Raw genomic sequence first — 20,554 nt, 5'->3', positions numbered from 1 at the left:
ATAAAATGAAATAAAAATAGAATTAAACATAAAGATAGATCTGTTTTGTATAAGTTAAGAGCCTAAAACTGGGGGGGAAATTAATTTAAATATAAGGCAAAATAGGCATGCCCTGTTATAAATGCAAGAAAATTGTATTTGAGTATACTTAATGATACATTTAAAAATATAGATGCTACTTATAATTTCTGTACCTTTATATTTTATAGTTGATTATGTTACTATCACCTTTGACAGAAACAGGACCCTAAGTGAGGTATGATATTCAATATTTTAAAAAGTAAGAAATTTTGCTGTGCATCATTTCATAGGTTGTTATTAATGTAAAGAATGGCAATTCTACAGACTGAAAAGCTTAACAATCACTCTTTGCTCCCAGTGGTGGCTCTACTTGGGTTTAATGGTAATTATCTAACTGGAGAAGAAAATGGCAACCCACCCCACTCCAGTATTCTTGCCTGGAGAATCCCATGGACGGAGGAGCCTGGTAGGCTACAGTCCATGGGGTCACTAAGAGTCACACATGACTGAGAGACTTCACTTTCACTTTTCACTTTTCTGCATTGGAGAAGGAAATGGCAACCCACTCCAGTATTCTTGCGTGGAGAATCCCAGGGACAGAGGAGCCTGGTGCGCTGCCGTCTATGGGGTCGCACAGGGTCAGACACAACTGAAGCAACTTAGCAGCAGCAGCAATTATCTAACAATTCATGCCAGAAAGGGATGTTTGGCCATGTTTTCTGGACTCGCATCCCCAAGAAGATAACAACACAATGGTTCATTGGTTTATTTGCCTATAGGAGCTAATGAGGACATTTTTTTTTTTACTTTATTTTACTTTACAATACTGTATTGGTTTTGCCATACATTGACATGAATCCACCACGGGTGTACATGCGTTCCCAAATATGAACCCCCCTCCCACCTCCCTCCCCATAACATCTCTCTGGGTCATCACCGTGCACCAGCCCCAAGCATGCTGTATCCTGTGTCGGACATAGACTGGCAATTCGATTCTTACATGATAGTATACATGTTTCAATGCCATTCTCCCAAATCATCCCACCCTCTCCCTCTCCCTATGAGTCCAAAAGTCCATTATACACGTCTGTGTCTTTTTTGCTGTCTTGCATACAGGGTCATCATTGCCATCTTTCTAAATTCCATATATATGTGTTAGTATACTGTATTGGTGTTTTTCTTTCTGGCTTACTTCACTCTGTATAATCGGCTCCAGTTTCATCCATCTCATCAGAACTGATTCAAATGTATTCTTTTTCATGGCTGAGTAATACTCCATTGTGTATATGTACCACAGCTTTCTTATCCATTCATCTGCTGATGGACATCTAGGTTGCTTCCATGTCCTGCCTATTATAAACAGTGCTGCGATGAACATTGGGGTACATGTGTCTCTTTCAATTCTGGTTTCCTTGGTGTGTATGCCCAGCAGTGGGATTGCTGGGTCATAAGGTAGTTCTATTTGCAATTTTTAAAGGAATCTCCACACTGTTCTCCATAGTGACTGTACTAGTTTGCATTCCCACCAACAGTGTAAGAGGGTTCCCTCTTCTCCACACCCTCTCCAGCATTTATTGCTTGCAGATTTTTGGATCACAGACATTTTGACTGGTGTGAAGTGGTACCTCATTGTGGTTTTGATTTGCATTTCTCTAATAATGAGTGATGTTGAGCATCTTTTCATGTGTTGGTTAGCCATCTGTATGTCTTCTTTGGAGAAATGTCTATTTAGTTCTTTGGCCCATTTTTTGATTGGGTCGTTTATTTTTCTGGAATTGAGCTGCATAAGTTGCTTTTATATTTTTGAGATTAGTTGTTTGTCAGTTGCTTCATTTGCTATTATTTTCTCCCATTCAGAAGGCTGTCTTTTCACCTTGCTTATAGTATCCTTTGTTGTGCAGAAGCTTTTAATTTTAATTAGATCCCATTTGTTCATTTTTGCTTTTATTTCCAGAATTCTGGGAGGTGGATCATAGAGGATCCTGCTGTGATTTATGTCAGAGAGTGTTTTGCCTATGTTCTCCTCTAGGAGTTTTATAGTTTCTGGTCTTACATTTAGATCTTTAATCCATTTTGAGTTTATTTTTGTGTGCGGTGTTAGAAAGTGATCTAGTTTCATTCTTTTACAAGTGGTTGACAAAGACAGAAATATAGATCAATGGAACAAAATAGAAAGCCCAGAGATAAATCCACACACATATGGACACCTTATCTTTGACAAAGGAGGCAAGAATATACAATGGAGTAAAGACAATCTCTTTAACAAGTGGTGCTGGGAAAACTGGTCAACCACTTGTAAAAGAATGAAACTAGATCACTTTCTAACACAGCACACAAAAATAATGAGGACTTTAAGAGTTCAACAATGGCATTAACTTTTCCTTTCTCTTTTTGTAGGCAAACTCTTGTTTTTACAGTAAAGAACCATTTCTTGAATGGTTGCCTTGCTTACCCCCTGTTTCAAAAGGAACCAAAACTATTCTTTCAACTGTGATAACATTTCTTGTTGACCAAGAGCAAAGTTCTGCCGTCTACCTCTTCCATAACCAGGTAGGCCTTAAAGCCCAGAGGGGATTGCTCTTGACACCACAATAATGAAAATGTACCTGACCAAAGCTTATTCCAAGTTCTTGTTTTCTTTGGCAGTATAAGTTGATTAAAAATTGGCTGCAGTGAAATTATTTATGATAATTAATATAGTTTGATACCTTATGGGCATCCCTCATAGCTAGGTTGGTAAAGAATCCACCTGCAATGCGGGAGACCCCGGTTTGATTCCTGGGTTGGGAAGATCCGCTGGAGAAGGGATAGGCTACCTACTCCAGTATTCTTAGACTTCCCTTGTGTCTCAGCTGGTAAAGAATCCACCTGGAATGCAGGAGACCTGGGTTCAACCCTTGGGTTGGAAAAATCCCCTGGAGAAGGGAAAGGTTACCTATTCTGGCCTAGAGAATTCCATGGACGTCCATGGGGTCGCAAAGTGTTGGACATAACTGAGTGACTTTCACTTTCACTTGATGCCTTATAGATGTCTTGTCTCTGATTATCATTCAGTTTGATGAAGACACAAAATTCAATGCTGTTTGTATAATGATTTTGCTTTGCTTATTCTTCAGGATAGTATAAGCTGTATTTGCTCTGTATATATTTAAGTTTCCATAAAATGGTTAGTTTAAATGAACAAAAAGTGGAACAAGCCCTACCCGCATGATTTTAGGGGATAAAAATTTTTCCTCTACCCTCTAATTAGGGCCCTGCAAATTAAACTGATAAAAGACAGATTAACAAGAGAAAAGAAAATAATTATTTATGCATACAATGCATACACAATCACAGAAAATTAATCAAACTGATCACATGGACCACAACCTTGTCTAACTCAGTGAAACTATGAGCCATGCCGCGTAGGGCCACCCAAGACGGATGAGTCATGGTGGACAGTTCTGACAAAATGTGGTCCACTGGAGAAGGGAATGACAAACCACTTCAACATTCTTTCCTTGAGAACCCCATGAACAGTATGAAAAGGCAAAAGGGTATGACACTGAAAGATGAACTTCCCAGGTCAGTAGGTGCCCAATATGCTACTGGAAAAGAGTAGAGAAATAACTCCAGGTAGAATGAAGAGACAAAGCCAAAGTGAAGACAATGCCCAGTTGTACATGAAACTGGTGATGGAAGTAAAGTCCAATGCTGAAGAACTATACAAAAAAAATCTTCTGACTCAGATAACCACGATGGTGTGATCACTCACCTAGAGGCAGCCATCCTGGAATGCAAGGTCAAGTGGGCCTTAGGAAGCATCTCTATGAACAAAGCTAGTGGAGGTGATGGAGTTCCTGTTGAGCTATTTCAAATCCTAAAAGATGATGCTGTGAAAGTGCTGCACCCAATATGCCAGCAAATTTGGAAAACTCAGCAGTGGCCACAGGGCTGGAAAAGTCGGTTTTTATTCCAATCCCAAAGAAAGGCAATGCCAAAGATTTTTCAAACTACCACACAGTTGCACTCATCTCGCACACTAGCAAAATAATCCTCAAAATTCTCCAAGCCAGGCTTCAACAGTATGTGAACTGTGAAATTCCAGATGTTCAAGGTGGATTTAGAAAAGGCAGAGGAACCAGAGATCAAATCAGCAACATCCGTTGGGTCATCAAAAAAGCAAGAGAGTTCCAGAAAAACATCTACTTCCACTTTATTGACTACACCAAAGCCTTTGACTGTGTGGATCACAACCATCTGTAGAAAATTCTTCAACAGGTGGGTCTACCAGATCACCTTACCTGCCTCCTGAGAAACCTGTATGCAGATCAAGAAGCAACATTGGAACTGGACATGGAAAAACAGACTGGTTCCAAATTGGGAAACAGTACGTCAAGGCTGTATCTTGTCACTCTGCTTATTTAGCTTATATGCAGAGTACATCATGTGAAATGCTGGGCTGGCTGAAGCACAAGTTGGAATCAGGATTGCTGGGAGAAATATCAATGACCTCAGATATGGAGATGACACCACCCTTATGGCAGAAAACAAAGAAGAACTAAAGAGTCTCTTGATGAAAGTGAAAGAGGACAGTGAAAAAGTTGGCTTAAAACTCAGCTTTCAGTTCTAAGGAGGTGGATGAAACTGGAGCCTATTTAGAGTGAAGTAAGCCAGAAAGAAAATGAGGCAGTACAGTATACTAACACATATATATGGAATTCAGAAAGATGGTAATGATAATTCTATATGTGAGACAGCAAAAGAGACACAGATATAAAGAATTGTCTTTTGGACTCTGTGGGAGAAGGCAAGGGTGGGATGATTTGGGAGAATGGCATTGAAACATGTATATTATCATATGTGAAACGAATCGCCAGTCCAGGTTTGATGCAGGTTTGAGACAGGGTGCTCGGGGCTGGTGCACTGGGATGACCCAGAGGGATGGGATGGGGAGGGTGGGAGGGGGGTTCAGGATGGGGAACACATGTACACCCATGGCGGATTCATGTCAATGTATGGCAAAACCACTACAATGTTGTAAAATAATTAACCTCCAATTCAATAAATTAATATTAAAAAACTCAACTTTCAAAAAATGAAGATCGTGGCATCCAGTCCCATCACTTTATGGCAAATAGATGGGGAAACAATGGAAATAGTGATAGACTTTATTTTGGGGGGCTCCAAAATCACTGCAGATGGTGACTGCAGCCATGAAATTAAAAGACACTTGCTCCTTGGAAGAAAAGCTATGACCAACTTAGCATATTAAAAAGCAGAGACATTTCTTTGCTGACAGAGGTTCATCTAATCAAAGCTATGGTTTTTCCAGTAATCGTGTATTGGATGTGAGAGTTGGACTATAAAGAAATCTGAGTGCCGAAGAATCAATCTTTTTGAACTGTGGTGTTGGAGAAGACTCTTGAGAGTCCCTTGGACTGCAAGGAGATCCAACCAGTTAATCCTGAAGGAAATCAAGACTGGAAGGACTGATGCTGAAGCTGAAACTCTAATACTTTGGCCACCTGATGCAAAGAACTGACTCCTTGGAAAAAACCCTGATGCTGGGAAAGATTGGAGGCAAGAGGAGAAAGGGACAATAGAGGATGAAATGGTTGGATGGCATCACCAACTTGATGGACATGAGTTTGAGCAAGTTCCAGGATTTGGTGATGGACAGGGAAGCCTGGCATGCTGCAGTCCATGGGGTTGCAAAGAGTTGGACACAACTGACTGTGAACTGAATGCACACACATGTGGGTATGAGTCAATGATGAATAACTCAAAAGGTAGTTAAATTTTGGAGGCTACATACCATCTTGAAAGTCCATGATAATATTTGTTTGAATAGTTTGAGTGATTTTTCTGTCCTTGTGGGCCTTAAAGCTCACCTGAAGAAGGGATCTGGGTAGGTTTTGTTTGCATGCTGCCTTCTGGGAGTAGATATGCTCTGAAGAGGAATTAATGGCAGCCTTATATCCCAGATATTGCTGCTTTTAGTCAGATGAGGGAAGAAATTTTTTGCATCTTTTGAATCTAAAATATCAGCATAAAATAAACTTTATACTGAAGTGTCATGCCTTGGGGTACATATTCTGATCCCCATCAGAATCATGATCTGACAGAACTGTAGTGTGGCCTAGGTGTTCACATTTTAAAAAGTAACTTGACATTATAGTTCTGGTGAATGGGCATTGGAGCCTGTCAAGTTCAGTAATGATTCTACAATAAATCCCCCCTTGACATTTATTATAGAACCTTGGACAATTATCTAATCCTCTTTACTTCATGTTCAATATCTACAAGATGAACCTATACAGTAGGGGGAGGCAGAGTAAAGAGATACCAATAGCCGCTAATCCTTTCAATTCTATGCTGTTAAAGGTTGTATCCCTATCTTAATCAAAATCCAAGTAACAAGAAACTCTTAAAATTGTAACATAGACGTAGTACTATTGGTGGAAAGAAATCTTACCATTTGCTCCTTCTTTATCTATTTCTAGAAAAATACCATTGTCTCTGTGAGGATCCTAAAACACAACAAACTAGACTTAATACAAAAATTTCCACCTTTCTCTTTTCCTTCATCATTCTCTTCTCCTGTTGGAATGATATTCCACCCACGAAGCCATTTTCTGTATGCTTACGGTAATCAGGTATGTATAGATTAAACTTTACGCTCTAGTATAGATGTAAATTCTTCACTTACTCCGCTGAATGGTTATACGTTAATAATGGAGTTGCTCTGATGGTCAGAGAGGTGGAAAGCCTAATGAAGAGAGGATGAGAAGCAAGGAATTAGTGACAGTGAATACAAACAAACCTTTTGCAAAGTTTTGCTGAAAAGTAGAACAGGGAAATGTGACAGTATTTGAAAAAGGAAAGGTCAAAAGAAGAGGTTTTTTTAAGATAAAAAGAATTATGATGTGTGCTTCTGGGAATTACTTGGTAGAGAGGGAAAAATTAATGATGCCGGAAAGAGAACAAACTACTGGAGAGACATTTCTGAAGAGGTGAGAGGAGGTAATCTATATGAACTAGTGAAGAGATTGATCTTAGCAGACAATAGTAAGTGGAGGGAGGAAGGGTTTGGGGGTTCAAAAGCAGTTAGGTGGGGAGCTAAGGTAATGGAGGATGTGTGAATGTATCTTCTATTTTCTCACAAAAAAAATCAAAATTATTTATGAGTGATGATGGAGGAGAAATGTAGAGGGGAGGGGATTTGAGGAAAGAGACAACAAAATTAAATAGTTGCCTAGGAGGATGGGCAACCTAATTTTACACATTAAGGAACTAAAAACAGGAGAGCTGCAAACTGAAAGCTAACAAATGGAAGGATATAATAAAGAATAGAGGAAAGATAAATGTAATAGGGCATAGAAAAAAGCAGTTAAATTAAGACCTGGTTTGTTGACAAAACTTAACTAGATAAACTAAGAAAATGAAGATTCATCTAAAAATTAAAAGAGGGGATGTTAAAACTGATGCCACAGAAACAAGGAGGATATGAGAATATTATGAATTGTGTGCTAACAACCTGGATAACCTAGAACAAATGGGTAAATTCCCAGAAACACACAACCTACTAATTCTTAAATCATGAAGAAATAAATCTGAGCAGACCAATAACTAGTTAGGAAATTGAATCAGTAGTCAAACCTCCTAATAAAGAAAAGTCCAAGGGTATATGGCTTCATTGGTGAATTGGTCCAAATGTTAAAGAAGAATTAACACTAAACCTCTTCAAACTCTTGCCAAAGGGAAGAAAAAAATGAAGAGGAATGAAGATTTCCAAGGTCATTCTTTAAGACCACCATTAACCTGATATCAAAGTCAGATAAGAATACTACAAGGAAACTATAAATCAAATCCCCTAGACAATACTGCTACAAAAATTCTCAACAAAATACTAGGAAACTGAATTCAGCAATGGAATTAAAAAGATTATACATACTACGACCAAGTGGGATTTGTTTCTGTAACACAGAGACGGTTCAACATATGAAAATTGAACAATGTAATACACCACATTAACAGAATGAAGGGGGAAAATAATCACAACATCATCTCAGTTGATACAAAAAAGCATTTGATAAAATTCACATACTTTCATGATAAAAACATGTAGTAGACTAGAAATAGAAGAAAACTACCTAAACATGATAAAAACCATATATAAGAAACACACAATGAGCATTATGCTCAACAGTGAAAGACTTACAGCTTTTCCTCTGAGGTAAGGAATAAGGCAAGGAAGCACACTCTCACTACTTCTGTTCAATATAGTACTGGAAGTTCTGACCAGAGTTATTAGACAAGAAAAAGAAATTTTATAGAATCTGCATATAAAAGGAAGAAGCAAAATTATCTGTGTTCATAGGTGATATGATCTTATATGTAGAAAACTCTGAAGATACTACAAAAAACAAACAAACAAAAAAACTTTTTAGAATAGAGGAATTCATCACAGTAGGGTGCAGCTTGCTTGGGGCTGGTGCATGGGGATGACCCAGAGAGATGTTGTGGGGAGGGAGGTGGGAGGGGGGTTCATGTTTGGGAACGCACGTAAAAATTAAAGATTTTTAAATTTAAAAAAAATAAAAAATTTTTAAAAAAAAGTCATTTTAATATGGATAAGCACTTAACCCATTTTAATATGGGTAAGCACTCTCCTCCATACAGCAATTCATGCAACACTTCATCCTTTTATGAACAAGGAGGACCCAGTTGAGAGATGATGAAATAACTTTGTTCTTTTATGCATCTTTTATAAAACTGAAGATTGCCACATACACCATTGCACAAACTCTAGGAAGGGAATAGAGGGTTGATCAAGTACGTCAGGAGTCTTTACACTCATGTGTGTGTGTGTGAGGGGGGATGAATGCATGATGGATGTGGGAGTATGGTTATGCTGCATGACTTTCTTATGTAGGAAGATTAGGTAATTGCTGACTGTTACATGGCATCTCTTTAGTGAGATATTGTCTTTCTATTCCCTTAGGTATGGCTTTCAATTGATGGCGGCAACACCTTTGATTTAATAGCTGACTTTCATGATGATATCATAAAGAATACTTACCATAGTTTTTATACTTCAGATATTACTCTTGTTTCCCAAAGTGGAAAGGTTTACTTGACAAAGGCAGGTGAGGAATGCACTTTTACTGGTATAAGCACTACCTGTGAGCCAAGGGTTAGAAGATGTATTTTTAAATCTGCCATATTAATGAACTGATCCTAGGTCTCAGACATATTAGGGGTTTTAGATGGATTTTTTAAATGTTTTACAGTAATAAAAATAAACATAACAAAATTTAACATCTTAACCATTCTAAGTATATAGTTCAGTGGTATTGGATACGTGCTCAGTCACTTCACTTGTGTCCAATTCTGTGCAACCCTATGGACTTACCCCGCCAGGCTCCTCTGTCCATGGGATTCTCCAGGCAAGAATACTGGAGTGGGTTGTGATGCCCTCTTCTAGGGGATCTTCCCAACCCAGGGATCGAACCTGCATCTCTTTCATCGCTTGCATGGGCAGGTGGGTTCTTTACCACGAGCACCACCTGAGAAGCCCTCAGTGGTATTGCTGCTGCTGCTGCTGCTAAGTCACTTCAGTTGTGTCCGACTCTGTGTGACCCCTTAGACGGCAGCCTACCAGGTTCCCCAGTCCCTGGGATTCTCCAGGCAAGAACACAGGAGTGGGTTGCCATTTCCTTCTCCAATGCATGAAAGTGAAAAGTCAAAGTGAAGTCGCTCAGTCGTGTCCGACTTCGCAACCCCATGGACTGCAGCCTACCAGGCTCCTCTGTCCATGGGATTTTCCAGGCAAGAGTACTGGAGTGGGGTGCCATTGCCTTCTCCATCAGTGGTATTAAATACATGCAAATATTCTGCAACCATCACCAACATCCATCTCCTTAACTTTCTTCATCTTAAAACTCTATACCTTTTAAAAATAAATCCCCACACCCCTCTTCCCCACAGCTTCTCACAACTACCATCCTATTTTCTGTTTCTATGATTTTGACTTCTCTGGTGCCTCATATAAGTAGAATCATACAGTATTTGTCCTTTTGTGACTAGATTATTTCACTTAGCATAATGGCCTTAAGGTTCATGTATGTAATAGCTTGTATGAGGGTTTTCTTCATGATTAAGACTGAATAATAATTGTACCATATAGATGACATTTAGCTTGTCCATTCATCTATCAGTGGACACTTGGGTTGCTTCCATGTTTATCTATTGTAAATAGTGTTGCTACAAACACAGGTATACAGATACATCTTTTAGTTCAGTTCAGTTCAGTTCAGTCACTCACGTGTCTGACTCTTTGTGACCCCATGAATTGCAGCACGCCAGGCCTCCCTGTCCATCACCAACTCCCGGAGTTCACTCAGACTCATGTCCATCGAGTCAGTGATGCCATCCAGCCATCTCATCCTTGGTCGTCCCCTTCTCCTCCTGCCCCCTATCCCTCCCAGCATCAAAGTCTTTTCCAATGAGTCAACTCTTCGCATGAGGTGGCCAAAGTACTGGAGTTTCAGCTTTAGCATGAGTCCTTCCAAGGAAATCCCAGGGTTAATCTCCTTTAGAATGGACTGGTTGGATCTCCTTGCAGTCCAAGGGACTCTCAAGAGTCTTCTCCAACACCACAGTCCAAAAGCATCAATTCTTCAGTGCTCAGCCTTCTTCACAGTCCAACTCTCACATCCATACATGACCACAGGAAAAACCATAGCCTTGACTAGACAGACCTTAGTCGGCAAAGTAATGCCTCTGGTTTTGAATATATTATCTAGATTGGTCATAACTTTTTCTTCCAAGGAATGTCTTTTAATTTCATGGCTGCAGTCACCATCTGCAGTGATTTTGGAGCCCCAAAAAATAAAGTCTGACACTGTTTCCACTGTTTCCCCATCTATTTGCCATGACGTGATCGGACCGGATGCCATGATCTTCATTTTCTGAATGTTGAGCTTTAGACCAACTTTTTCACTCTCCACTTTCACTGTCATCAAGAGACTTTTTAGTTCCTCTTTACTTTCTGCCATAAGCGTGGTGTCATCTGCGTTTCTGAGCTTATTGATATTTCTCCCAGCAATCTTGATTCCAGCTTGTGTTTCTTCCAGCCCAGCATTTCTCATGATGTACTCTGCATAGAAGTTAAATAAGCAGGGTGACAATATACAGCCTTGACGTACTCCTTTTCCTATTTGGAACCAGTCTGTTGTTCCATGTCCTGTTCTAACTGTTGCTTCCTGACCTGCATACAGATTTCTCAAGAGGCAGGTCAGGTGGTCTGGTATTCCCATCTCTTTCAGAATTTTCCACAGTTTATTGTGATCCATACAGTCAAAGGCTTTGACATAGTCAATAAAGCATCTTTAAGACCTGCTTTTTAATTCTTTCAGGTATATACTCAGAAGTGGCATTTCTGAATCATATGATAATTTTACTTTTAATTTTTTGAGGATCTGCAATACTATTTTACACAGCACTGTACTATTTTACCTTCTGATTTCCGGTGTAAAATGGTTCCAGTTTCTCCATAACATTGCCAACACTTGTTATTTTCTGGTCTTTTGATAGCAATCATCCTTCTGGGTGTGAAGAAGTTGTTGTTATTGTTGATCAGTCACTAGTCAGGTCAACTATTTGTGACCACATGGACTGTAGCATGCTAGGCTTCCCAGTCCATCACCAACTCCTGGACCTTGCTGAAACTCATGTCCACTGAGTCAGTGATGCCATCCAACCATCTCATCCTCTGTTGTCCCCTTCTCCTCCTGCCTTCAATCTTTCCCAGCCTCAGTGTCTTTTCCAATGAGTTGGTTCTTGGCATCAGGTGGCCAGAGTGTGGGAGTTTCAGCTTTAGCATCAGTCCTTCCAATGAATATTCAGGACTGATTTCCTTTAGGATTGAGTGGTTTAATTTCCTTGCTGTCCAAGGGACTCTCAAGAGTCTTCTCCAACACCACAGTTCAAAAGCATCAGTTCTTTGGCACTCAACTTTCTTTATGGTCCAACCCTCACATCTGTACATGACTGCTGGAAAAACCATAGCTTTGACTAGATGGACCTTTATCAGCAAAGCAATGTCTCTGCTTTTTAATATGCTGTCTAAGTTGGTCATAGCTTTTCTTCCAAGGAGCAAGCGTCTTTTAATTTCATGGCTGCAGTACCATATGCAGTGATTTTGGAGCACCCCAAAAATAAAGTCTGTTACTGTTTCCATTGTTTCCCCATCTATTTGCCATAAAGTGATGGGATCGAATACTATGATCTTTGTTTTCTGAGTGTTGAGTTTTAAGCCAGCTCTTCCACACTCCTCTTTCACTTTCATCAAGAGGCTAAAGGAACTAAAGTTTCTTTTCACTTTCTGCCATAAGGGTGGTATCATCTGCATAACTGAAGTTATTAATATTTTTCCCAGAATCTTGATTCCAGCTTGTGCTTCATCCAGCCTAGCGTTTCTCATGATGTACTCTGCATATAAGTTAAATAAGCAGGGTAACAATATATAGCTTTGTTGTACTCCTTTCCCAATTTTTTGAACCAGTCAGTTGTTCCACGTCCGGTTCTAGCAATTGCTTCTTGACAGACATACAGATCTCTCAGGAGACAGATAATGTATCTGGCATTCCCATCTTTTTCAGAATTTTCCAGTTTTTTGTGATCCATACAGTCAAAGGCTTTAGTGGAGTCAATAAAGCTGAAAGCGATGTTTTTCTGGAACTCTCTTGCTTTTTCTATAAATGTTGGCAATTTGATCTCTGGTTCCTCTGCCTTTTCTAAATCCAGCTGTACATCTGGGAGTTCTCAGTTCACATACTGTTGAAGCCTAGCTTGAAGGATTTGACCATAACCTTACTAGCATGTGAAAGGAGAGCAACTGTACGGTAGTTTGAACATTCTTTGGCATTGCCTTTCTTTGGGATTGGAATGAAAACTGACATTTTCCCGTCCTGTGGCCACTGCTGAGTTTTCCAAATTTGCTGACATATTGAGTGCAGCACTTTAACTGCATTATCGTTTAGTATTTTAAATGTTTCTACTGGAATTCCATTATGCCCACTAGCTTTGCTGTAGTAATACTTTCTAAGACCCACTTGCCTTTGCACTCCAGGATGTCTGGCTCTAGGTGAGTGACCACACCATCACAATTATCCAGGTCTTTAAGACCATTTTTGTATAGTTCTTCTATGTATTCTTGCCATCTCTTCTTAATATCTTCTGCTTTTGATAGGTCCATACCATTTCTATCCTTTATTGTGCCCATCCTTGCATGAAATGACCCCTCAATATCTCTAATTTTCTTGAAGAGATTCGTAGTCGTTCCCATTGTATTGCGTTCCTCTATTATTTGCATTTCTCATTTAAGAAGGCCTCTTATCTCTCCTTGCTATTCTCTGGAACTCTGCATTTATTTGGTTTTATCTTTCCTTTTCTCCCTTGCCTTTCTCTTCTCTTCTTGGCTCTTTGTAAAACCTCCTCAGACAACCACTTACCTTTTTGCATTTCTTTTCCTTTGGGATTACGTTGGTCACTGCCTCCTGTACAATGCTGTTGCTGTTGTTTTTCAGTCGCTCAGTGGTGTCCAGCTGTTTGTGACCCCATGGACTGCAGCATGCTAGGCTTCCCTGTCTTTCACAATCTCCTGGAGTTTATTCAAACTCATATTCATTGAGTTGGTGATGCCATACAACCATCTCATCCTCTCATCCCTTCTCCTCCTGCCTTCAATCTTTCCCAGCATCAGGGTCTTTTCCATTGAGTCAGTTCTTCGCATCAGGTGGCTAAAGTATTGGAGTTTCAGCTTCAGCATCAGTCCTTCCAATGAATATTCAGGACTGATTTCCTTTATGATGGACTGGTTTGATCTCTTTGCAGTCCAAGGGACTCTCAGGAATCTTCTTCAACACCACAGTTCAACAGCATCAATTCTTCCGCACTCAGCTTTCTTTATAGTCCAACTCTCACATCCATACATGATTACTGGAAAAACCATAGCTTTGACTAGATGGACCTTTGTTGGGAAACTAATGTCTCTGCTTTTTAATATGCTGTCTAGGTTGGTCATAACTTTTCTTCCAAGGAGCATGCGTCTTTTAATTTCATGGCTGCAGTCACTATCTGCAGTGATTTTGGAGCCCAAGAAAATAAACTCTGTCACTGTTTCCACTGTTTCCCCATCTATTTGCCATGAAGTGATGGGACTGGATATCACGATCTTCGTTTTTTGAAAGTTGAGTTTTAAGCCAGCTTTTTCACTGTCCTCTTTCACCTTCATTAAGAGGCTCTTTAGTTCTTATCCCATAAGGGTGGTGTCATCTGCATATCTGAGGTTATTAATATTTCTCCCAGCAATCTTGATTCCAGCTTGTGCTTCATCCAGCCCAGCATTTTGCATGATGTACTCTGCATATAAGTTGAATAGGCAGGGTGACAATATACAGCCTTGACATACTCCTTTCCCAATTTGGAACCAGTCTGTTGTTCCATGTTCAGTTCTAACTTGCTTCTTGACCTGCATACAGATTTCTCAGGAGGCAGGTAATGTGGTCTGGTATTCTGATCTCTTAAAGAATTTTCCACTGTTGTGATCCACACAGTCAAAGGCTTTGGCGTAGTCAATAAAGTAGAAGTAGATGTTTTTCTGGAACTCTCTTGCTGTTTTGATGATCCATCAGATGTTGGTGATTTGATCTCTGGTCCCTCTGCCTTTTTTAAATCCACCTTGAACATCTGGAAGTTCGCAGTTCACGTACTGTTGAAGCCTGGCTTAGAGAATTTTGAGCATTACTTTGCTAGTGTATGAGATGAGTGCAATTGTGCAGTAGTTTGAACATTCTTTGACATTGCCTTTCTTTGGGATTGGAATGAAAACTGACCTTTTTGAGTCCTGTGGCCACTGCTGAGTTTTCCAAATTTGCTGGCATATTGGGTGCAGCACTTTCACAGCATCATCTTTTAGGATTTGAAATAGCTCGACTGGAATTTCGTCACCTCCACTAGCTTTGTTCATAGTGATGCTTCCTAAGGCCCACTTGACTTCACATTCCAGGATGTCTGGCTCTAGGTGAGTGATCAAGCCATTGTGGTTATCTGGGTCATGTTCTTGCCACCTCTTCTTAATATCTTCTGCTTCTGTTAGGTTCGTACCATTTATGTCCTTTATTGTCCCCATCTTTGCATGAAATGTTCCCTTGGTATCTCTAATTTTCTTGAAGAGATCTCTAGTCTTTCCCATTCTGTTGTTTTCCTCTATTTCTTTGCATTGATCACTGATCAATTGCATTGATCGGTTGCATTATACACTCTGGGAAATCAAAAAAATTCATGTGATTCACATTATTGCAATATTTCCTTTATTAGAAACAAAGTTGCAGCATCTCCAAGATATTCCTATTCATCTCCATGACTTATTCATTTTATAATTGAAATTTTGTAGTCTTTGATTCCCTTCACTCAGTCACTCCTTTTTTTAATTTTTAAAAAATACATTTTTCATTGAAAGATAATTACTATATTGTGTTGGTTTCTGTCATACATCAACACGAATCAGCCATAGGTATACATCTGTCCCCTGACTCTTGAACCCCCCTACCACCTCCTGTCCCATCCCACCTCTCAGGGTTGTTACCTAGAGCCCCAGTTTGAGTTCCCTGAGTCATACAGCAAATTCCCTTTGACTATCTGTTTTACAGATGGTAGTGTATTTGGTTCCGTGTTACTCTCTCCATTCATCCCACTCTCTCCTTCCTCCCCCAACCACTGTGACCACAAGTCTGTTCTCTCTGTCTGCGTCTCCATTGCTGCCCTGCAAGTAGGTTCATCAGTACCATCTTTCTAGATTCCATATATATACGTTAATATTTGTTTTTCTCTTTGTGGCTTACTTCACTCCATATAATAGGCTCTTGTTTCTTCCTTATTTTTAATATAAATATTTATAGTAACAAATTTCTCCAATAATACCACTTTCACTTCATCCTGTAAGTTTTGGCATATTGTAGTTTCACTTTCATTTGCCTCAAAGTATTTTACAGTTTCCCTTGTGATTTATTCTTTGGTAGTTGATAGTTTTAATGTGCTTTATTTAGTTCAAGCAATTTTGGAATTTTACAGTTTCTTTGTTAATGATTTTTAACATCATCTCCTTGTGGTCAGAGGAGATACTTTATGTGATACTGACTTTTTTATAGGTTCAACATATAAATGAGGTCCTACAGTACTTTCTCTGAGTTATTGCATTTAGCATAATGCCCTCGAGTTTCCTCCATTGTTGCATATGGCAGGGTTTCCTTCTTTTTCGTGGCCAAATAATATTCTTTTGTGTATATGTACCACATTTTCTTTATTGATTCATCTGTTGGTGAACATTAAGGTTGTTTCCATATTTCAGTTATTCTGAACAATGCTTTAATGAAAATGGGGATGCAACTATCTATTCAGGATAGTGATTTCATTTCCTTTGGATATATACCCAAAAGTGGAATTGCTGGATCATATGGTGTTTTCAGTCTTAATTTTTTAAGGTGTCTTCACACTGTTTTTCACAGTGACTGCACCAATTTACATTCCCACCAACAGTGTACAAGTGTTCTCTTTTCTCTAAATTTTAACTAACACTTGATATCTTTAGTCTTTTTGATAATAACTGAGATGTCTAGTCTTTAATGTCTGGTTCTAAAAAAGGGAAAAAAGGGAGAAATTAAGGAGTAAATAAGGGTTCAAAAGGCCCAGGCCCTTTAAATTCCCTGGAAGTCATTTCAACCAGGGAGAGTGTGACTTGCAACACTGAGAGCTGTGCAAGAAGAATGGCCCCTGCTTTTCGTCTGCACTTGTGTGATGAGCCGCAATCAGCCAACAGAACACAGACCTGCAATATTTGGAGGACAAAGTTCTTTTTGCCCACCCTGCTTCCTGCAAACTGTGTGCAACTGCCCCAGAAACATATGCATAACTGTTTGCCATGAGACTGAAAGTGAAGGATGGGTAGCTTCTACTGTGTTAAGAGCTGAAATTAACCACAATTTACTCTCCAAGTCTTTCTCTGAAAGTTGCAAGCCTTCAATAGACTCCAGAGTTCGCAAAGAGTTACATCAGGTAGATTCTTCCAGAGCAATTGTTGTCCGTGTGGGGAGAGAGATTCCTAGTGCAGCCTACTCTACCGTCTTCCCAGAATCCTCTGGCAGGGATGAGGTGGTGGTGGTAGACTTTTAGGATCTACAAAAGTAAGATCCTATGAACAACCCTAAAGCAGGGGAACTCTGAAACATTACGCTTTATTCTCATTTATAACGTCACTCTACCCAAAGACAAATAATATTAATAGCTCCCACACACTGAGCTACTGCAGTTGTATTCAGAGTGTTACAAGTATCATCTCATTTAATATTCACAACAACAAGGGTGAAGTGGGTAATGTTAGTTATTTTTACAGATTCAGTTGATATGATTAAAGCCACACAGCTTGTAAGAGGTAGAGTTGGGTAAATGATATATGGCTCTCCATTTACTTGGTTTGGCAGTCAGAAGCCTGCTAGAAGCAGCCCAAGTAGCTCCAGTACTCTGGCCTGATGTGAAGAGCTGACTCTTTGGGAAAGATCTTGATGCTAGGAAAGATTGAGGGAAATAAGAGAAGGCAACAGAAGGTGAGATGGTCAGGTAGCATCACTGACTCAGTGGAAATGAGTTTGAGCAAATTCCGAGAAATAATGAAGGACAGGGACGCCTAGATGTTCATGGGGTCACAAAGAGTCAGACGCAACTTAGCAACTGAACAGCAACAGATTGAAATTCAAAGGGATGAGCCTTTCAGTGCACCAAACAAGGAAGAGTCAGAGAATGGATCCAGGGGAATAGTCAAATAGAGAATAAACACATATTAGAAACAAAAGTCAAAATAGACTAAGCAAGATTACTTTGGAAATAGTAAAAATAATCAACACTTGAGAAAACTAACTTGACAATATAAACTATTAAAAATCATAGATATAAACTACAGAAACATGTCTACATATAGAATGAATAAATAAGTAGAATCTCAGATGGCAAACGTTGATGCTAAAGATTGAGAACTTGTAAGTGGTGGGGATTTTCTGTGATGAACAAAGGTGGTGGTTCTGTATTTCTCTTCCTGGCACATTGTAGCTCTCTAATATAAATTAATGAATCAATACTGAAAATAGTAAGAATAGGAAACCAAAATTGATAAGACACTAAATTTTTAACTGAAAGCAAAACCAATAATAAAAGCAAAAACACATCTGGATTATTTGAAGTAGAAAATGTAAATCAATGTTAAAGGCACAAAAGAATGAAGCCAACCTTGGTTTTTTCTCTAATGCAACAAATAATATCACATATTGTTTTAAAGAACCTTTGGAGAAAAAGATTACCTAAGAATCTGGAGCCAATTCAACCCAGGTGGCTCAGTGGTAAAAACTCACCCTGCCAAAGCAAGAAAATGCAGGAGACGCAGGTTTGCTCCCTGAGTCAGGAAGATCTCCTGGTGGAGGAAACGGCAACCCACTCCAGTATTCTTGCCTGGAAAATCCCATGGACAGAGGAGCCTGGCGGACTACAATCCATGTGGCCACAAAGAGTCCAACATGACTGAGCAACTGTTCATGCACAACTAGTTATTCATAGGCAAAACCAACAGAAGAATGTTATAAACATATTTCATCAAATATGAGCTTTATTGAGTGTAAGATACACTTGGTTCTATTCACACAAAGAAAGGAACAACTCTTCCAGTTAAACTTTAACACTGTGTTTTAATAATGATCATGGGTGATGCATGGATTATGCTGACATTATTTCCCCAGCTTGGTGTGTGATAAGGCAATAATTTCATGTGTATCTTCACAGTAAAACATGTAATTTCATCTGCTAATAGGCTTCTTTCCTCTTAGGTCATATAAAATAGTTGGTGAATGTTCTACAAGAAAATGTGGTAGTGTGGTAATTCTTTAGTGCCATTTGCTTTTTGGATGAATAGAGGGCTTGTTTTGTTTTCCTCTCTTGCTGAACCCACAGTTATTTTGTTCCAATACCAAATTATAATGTAATATTTTAAATCATTTTAAGCAGCATTATAGCTCAACATGTATTATACCAATGATCCAGGGAAGTAATGACAATATAAAGAATGGAATCAATATTGATATAGCCCCCATAGCTAATTGACTACTATGGCGTGAGTGCCACCTAGTGGACGATGATTATAAGACATCAATTATAAAAACGTCCATTTCCAAGATGTTAAAATATGAAAAAAAGTCTATCTTATGTTTATAGATGAAATATGGCATATTGAACCTCAGTAATTGTAATGGTTAATTTCATGTGTCAACTTGACTGAGCCAGTGAAAGTTGCTCAGTCGTGTCCCACTCTTTCTGACCCTATGGACTGTAGCCCACCAGACTCCTCTGTCCATGGAATTCTCCAGGCAAGAATACTGGAGTGGGTTGCCATGTCCTCCTCCAGGGGATCTTCCCAACCCAGGGATCGAACCCAGGTCTCCCACATTGCGGGCAGATTCTTAACCATCTGAGCTACCAGTTCAGTTCAGTTCAGTCACTTAGTCGTGTCCAACTTTTGCGACCCCAGGAACCGCAGCATGCCAGACCTCCCTGTCCATCACCAGCTCCTGGAGTCCACCCAAACTCATGTCCATTGAGTTGGTGATACCATCCAACCATTTCATCCTCTGTCGTCCCCTTCTCCTCCTGCCCTCAATCTTTCCGAGCATTGGGGTCTTTTCAAATGAGTCAGCTCTTCCCATCAGGTGGCCAAACACTGGAGTTTCAGCTTCAACATCAGTCCTTTCAATGAACACCCAGGACTGATCTCCTTTAGGATGGACTGGTTGGATCTCCTTGCAGTCCAAGGGACTCTCAAGAGTCTTCTCCAACACAACAGTTCAAAAGCATCAATTCTTCGGCACTCAGAAGGCAATGGCACCCCACTACAGTACTCTTGCCTGGAAAATCCCATAGATGGAGGAGCCTGGTAGGCTGCAGTCCATGGGGTCGCTAAGAGTCGGACACGACTGAGTGACTTCACTTTGATTTTTCACTTTCATACATTGGAGAAGGAAATGGCAACCCACTCCAGTATTCTTGCCTGGAGAATCCCAGGGACAGAGGAGCCTGGTGGGCTGCCATCTAACGGGTCGCACAGAGTTGGACATGACTGAAGCGACTTAGCAGCAGCAGTAGCAGCAGCTTTCTTCCAGTCCAACTCTCACACCCATACATGACCACTGGAAAAACCATAGCCTTGACTACATGGACCTTTGTTGACCAAGTAATGTCTCTGATTTTAAATATGCTATCTAGGTGGGTCATAACTTTCCTTCCAAGAGAAAGCGTCTTTTAATTTCATGGCTGCAATCACCATCTGCAGTGATTTGGGAGCCCAAGAAAATAAAGTCTGACACTGTTTCCCCATCTATTTGCCATGAAGTGATGGGACCGGATGCCATGATTTTCGTTTTCTGAATGTTGAGCTTTAAGCCAACTTTTTCAC

General features: G+C 39.8%; 1 protein-coding gene across 1 annotated transcript in view; it reads left to right on the top strand.

Moving 5' to 3' along the window:
• Positions 1 to 20,554, top strand: part of CATSPERB (cation channel sperm associated auxiliary subunit beta) — a 128,765-nt gene that overhangs the window by 60,494 nt on the left and 47,717 nt on the right. Inside the window, exons 11-14 of the mRNA XM_013973131.2 lie at positions 210 to 256; positions 2,419 to 2,571; positions 6,507 to 6,659; positions 9,008 to 9,152. Of these exons, the coding sequence (XP_013828585.2) occupies positions 210 to 256; positions 2,419 to 2,571; positions 6,507 to 6,659; positions 9,008 to 9,152 (498 nt within the window). The remainder of the gene's footprint in view (positions 1 to 209; positions 257 to 2,418; positions 2,572 to 6,506; positions 6,660 to 9,007; positions 9,153 to 20,554) is intronic.

This window comes from Capra hircus, chromosome 21 (assembly GCF_001704415.2).
Source record: "Capra hircus breed San Clemente chromosome 21, ASM170441v1, whole genome shotgun sequence".
Classification (NCBI taxonomy): Eukaryota; Metazoa; Chordata; class Mammalia; order Artiodactyla; family Bovidae; genus Capra; species Capra hircus.
Note: the sequence above shows the minus strand (reverse complement) of the source record. Positions and strands in the feature narration are given on the sequence as shown.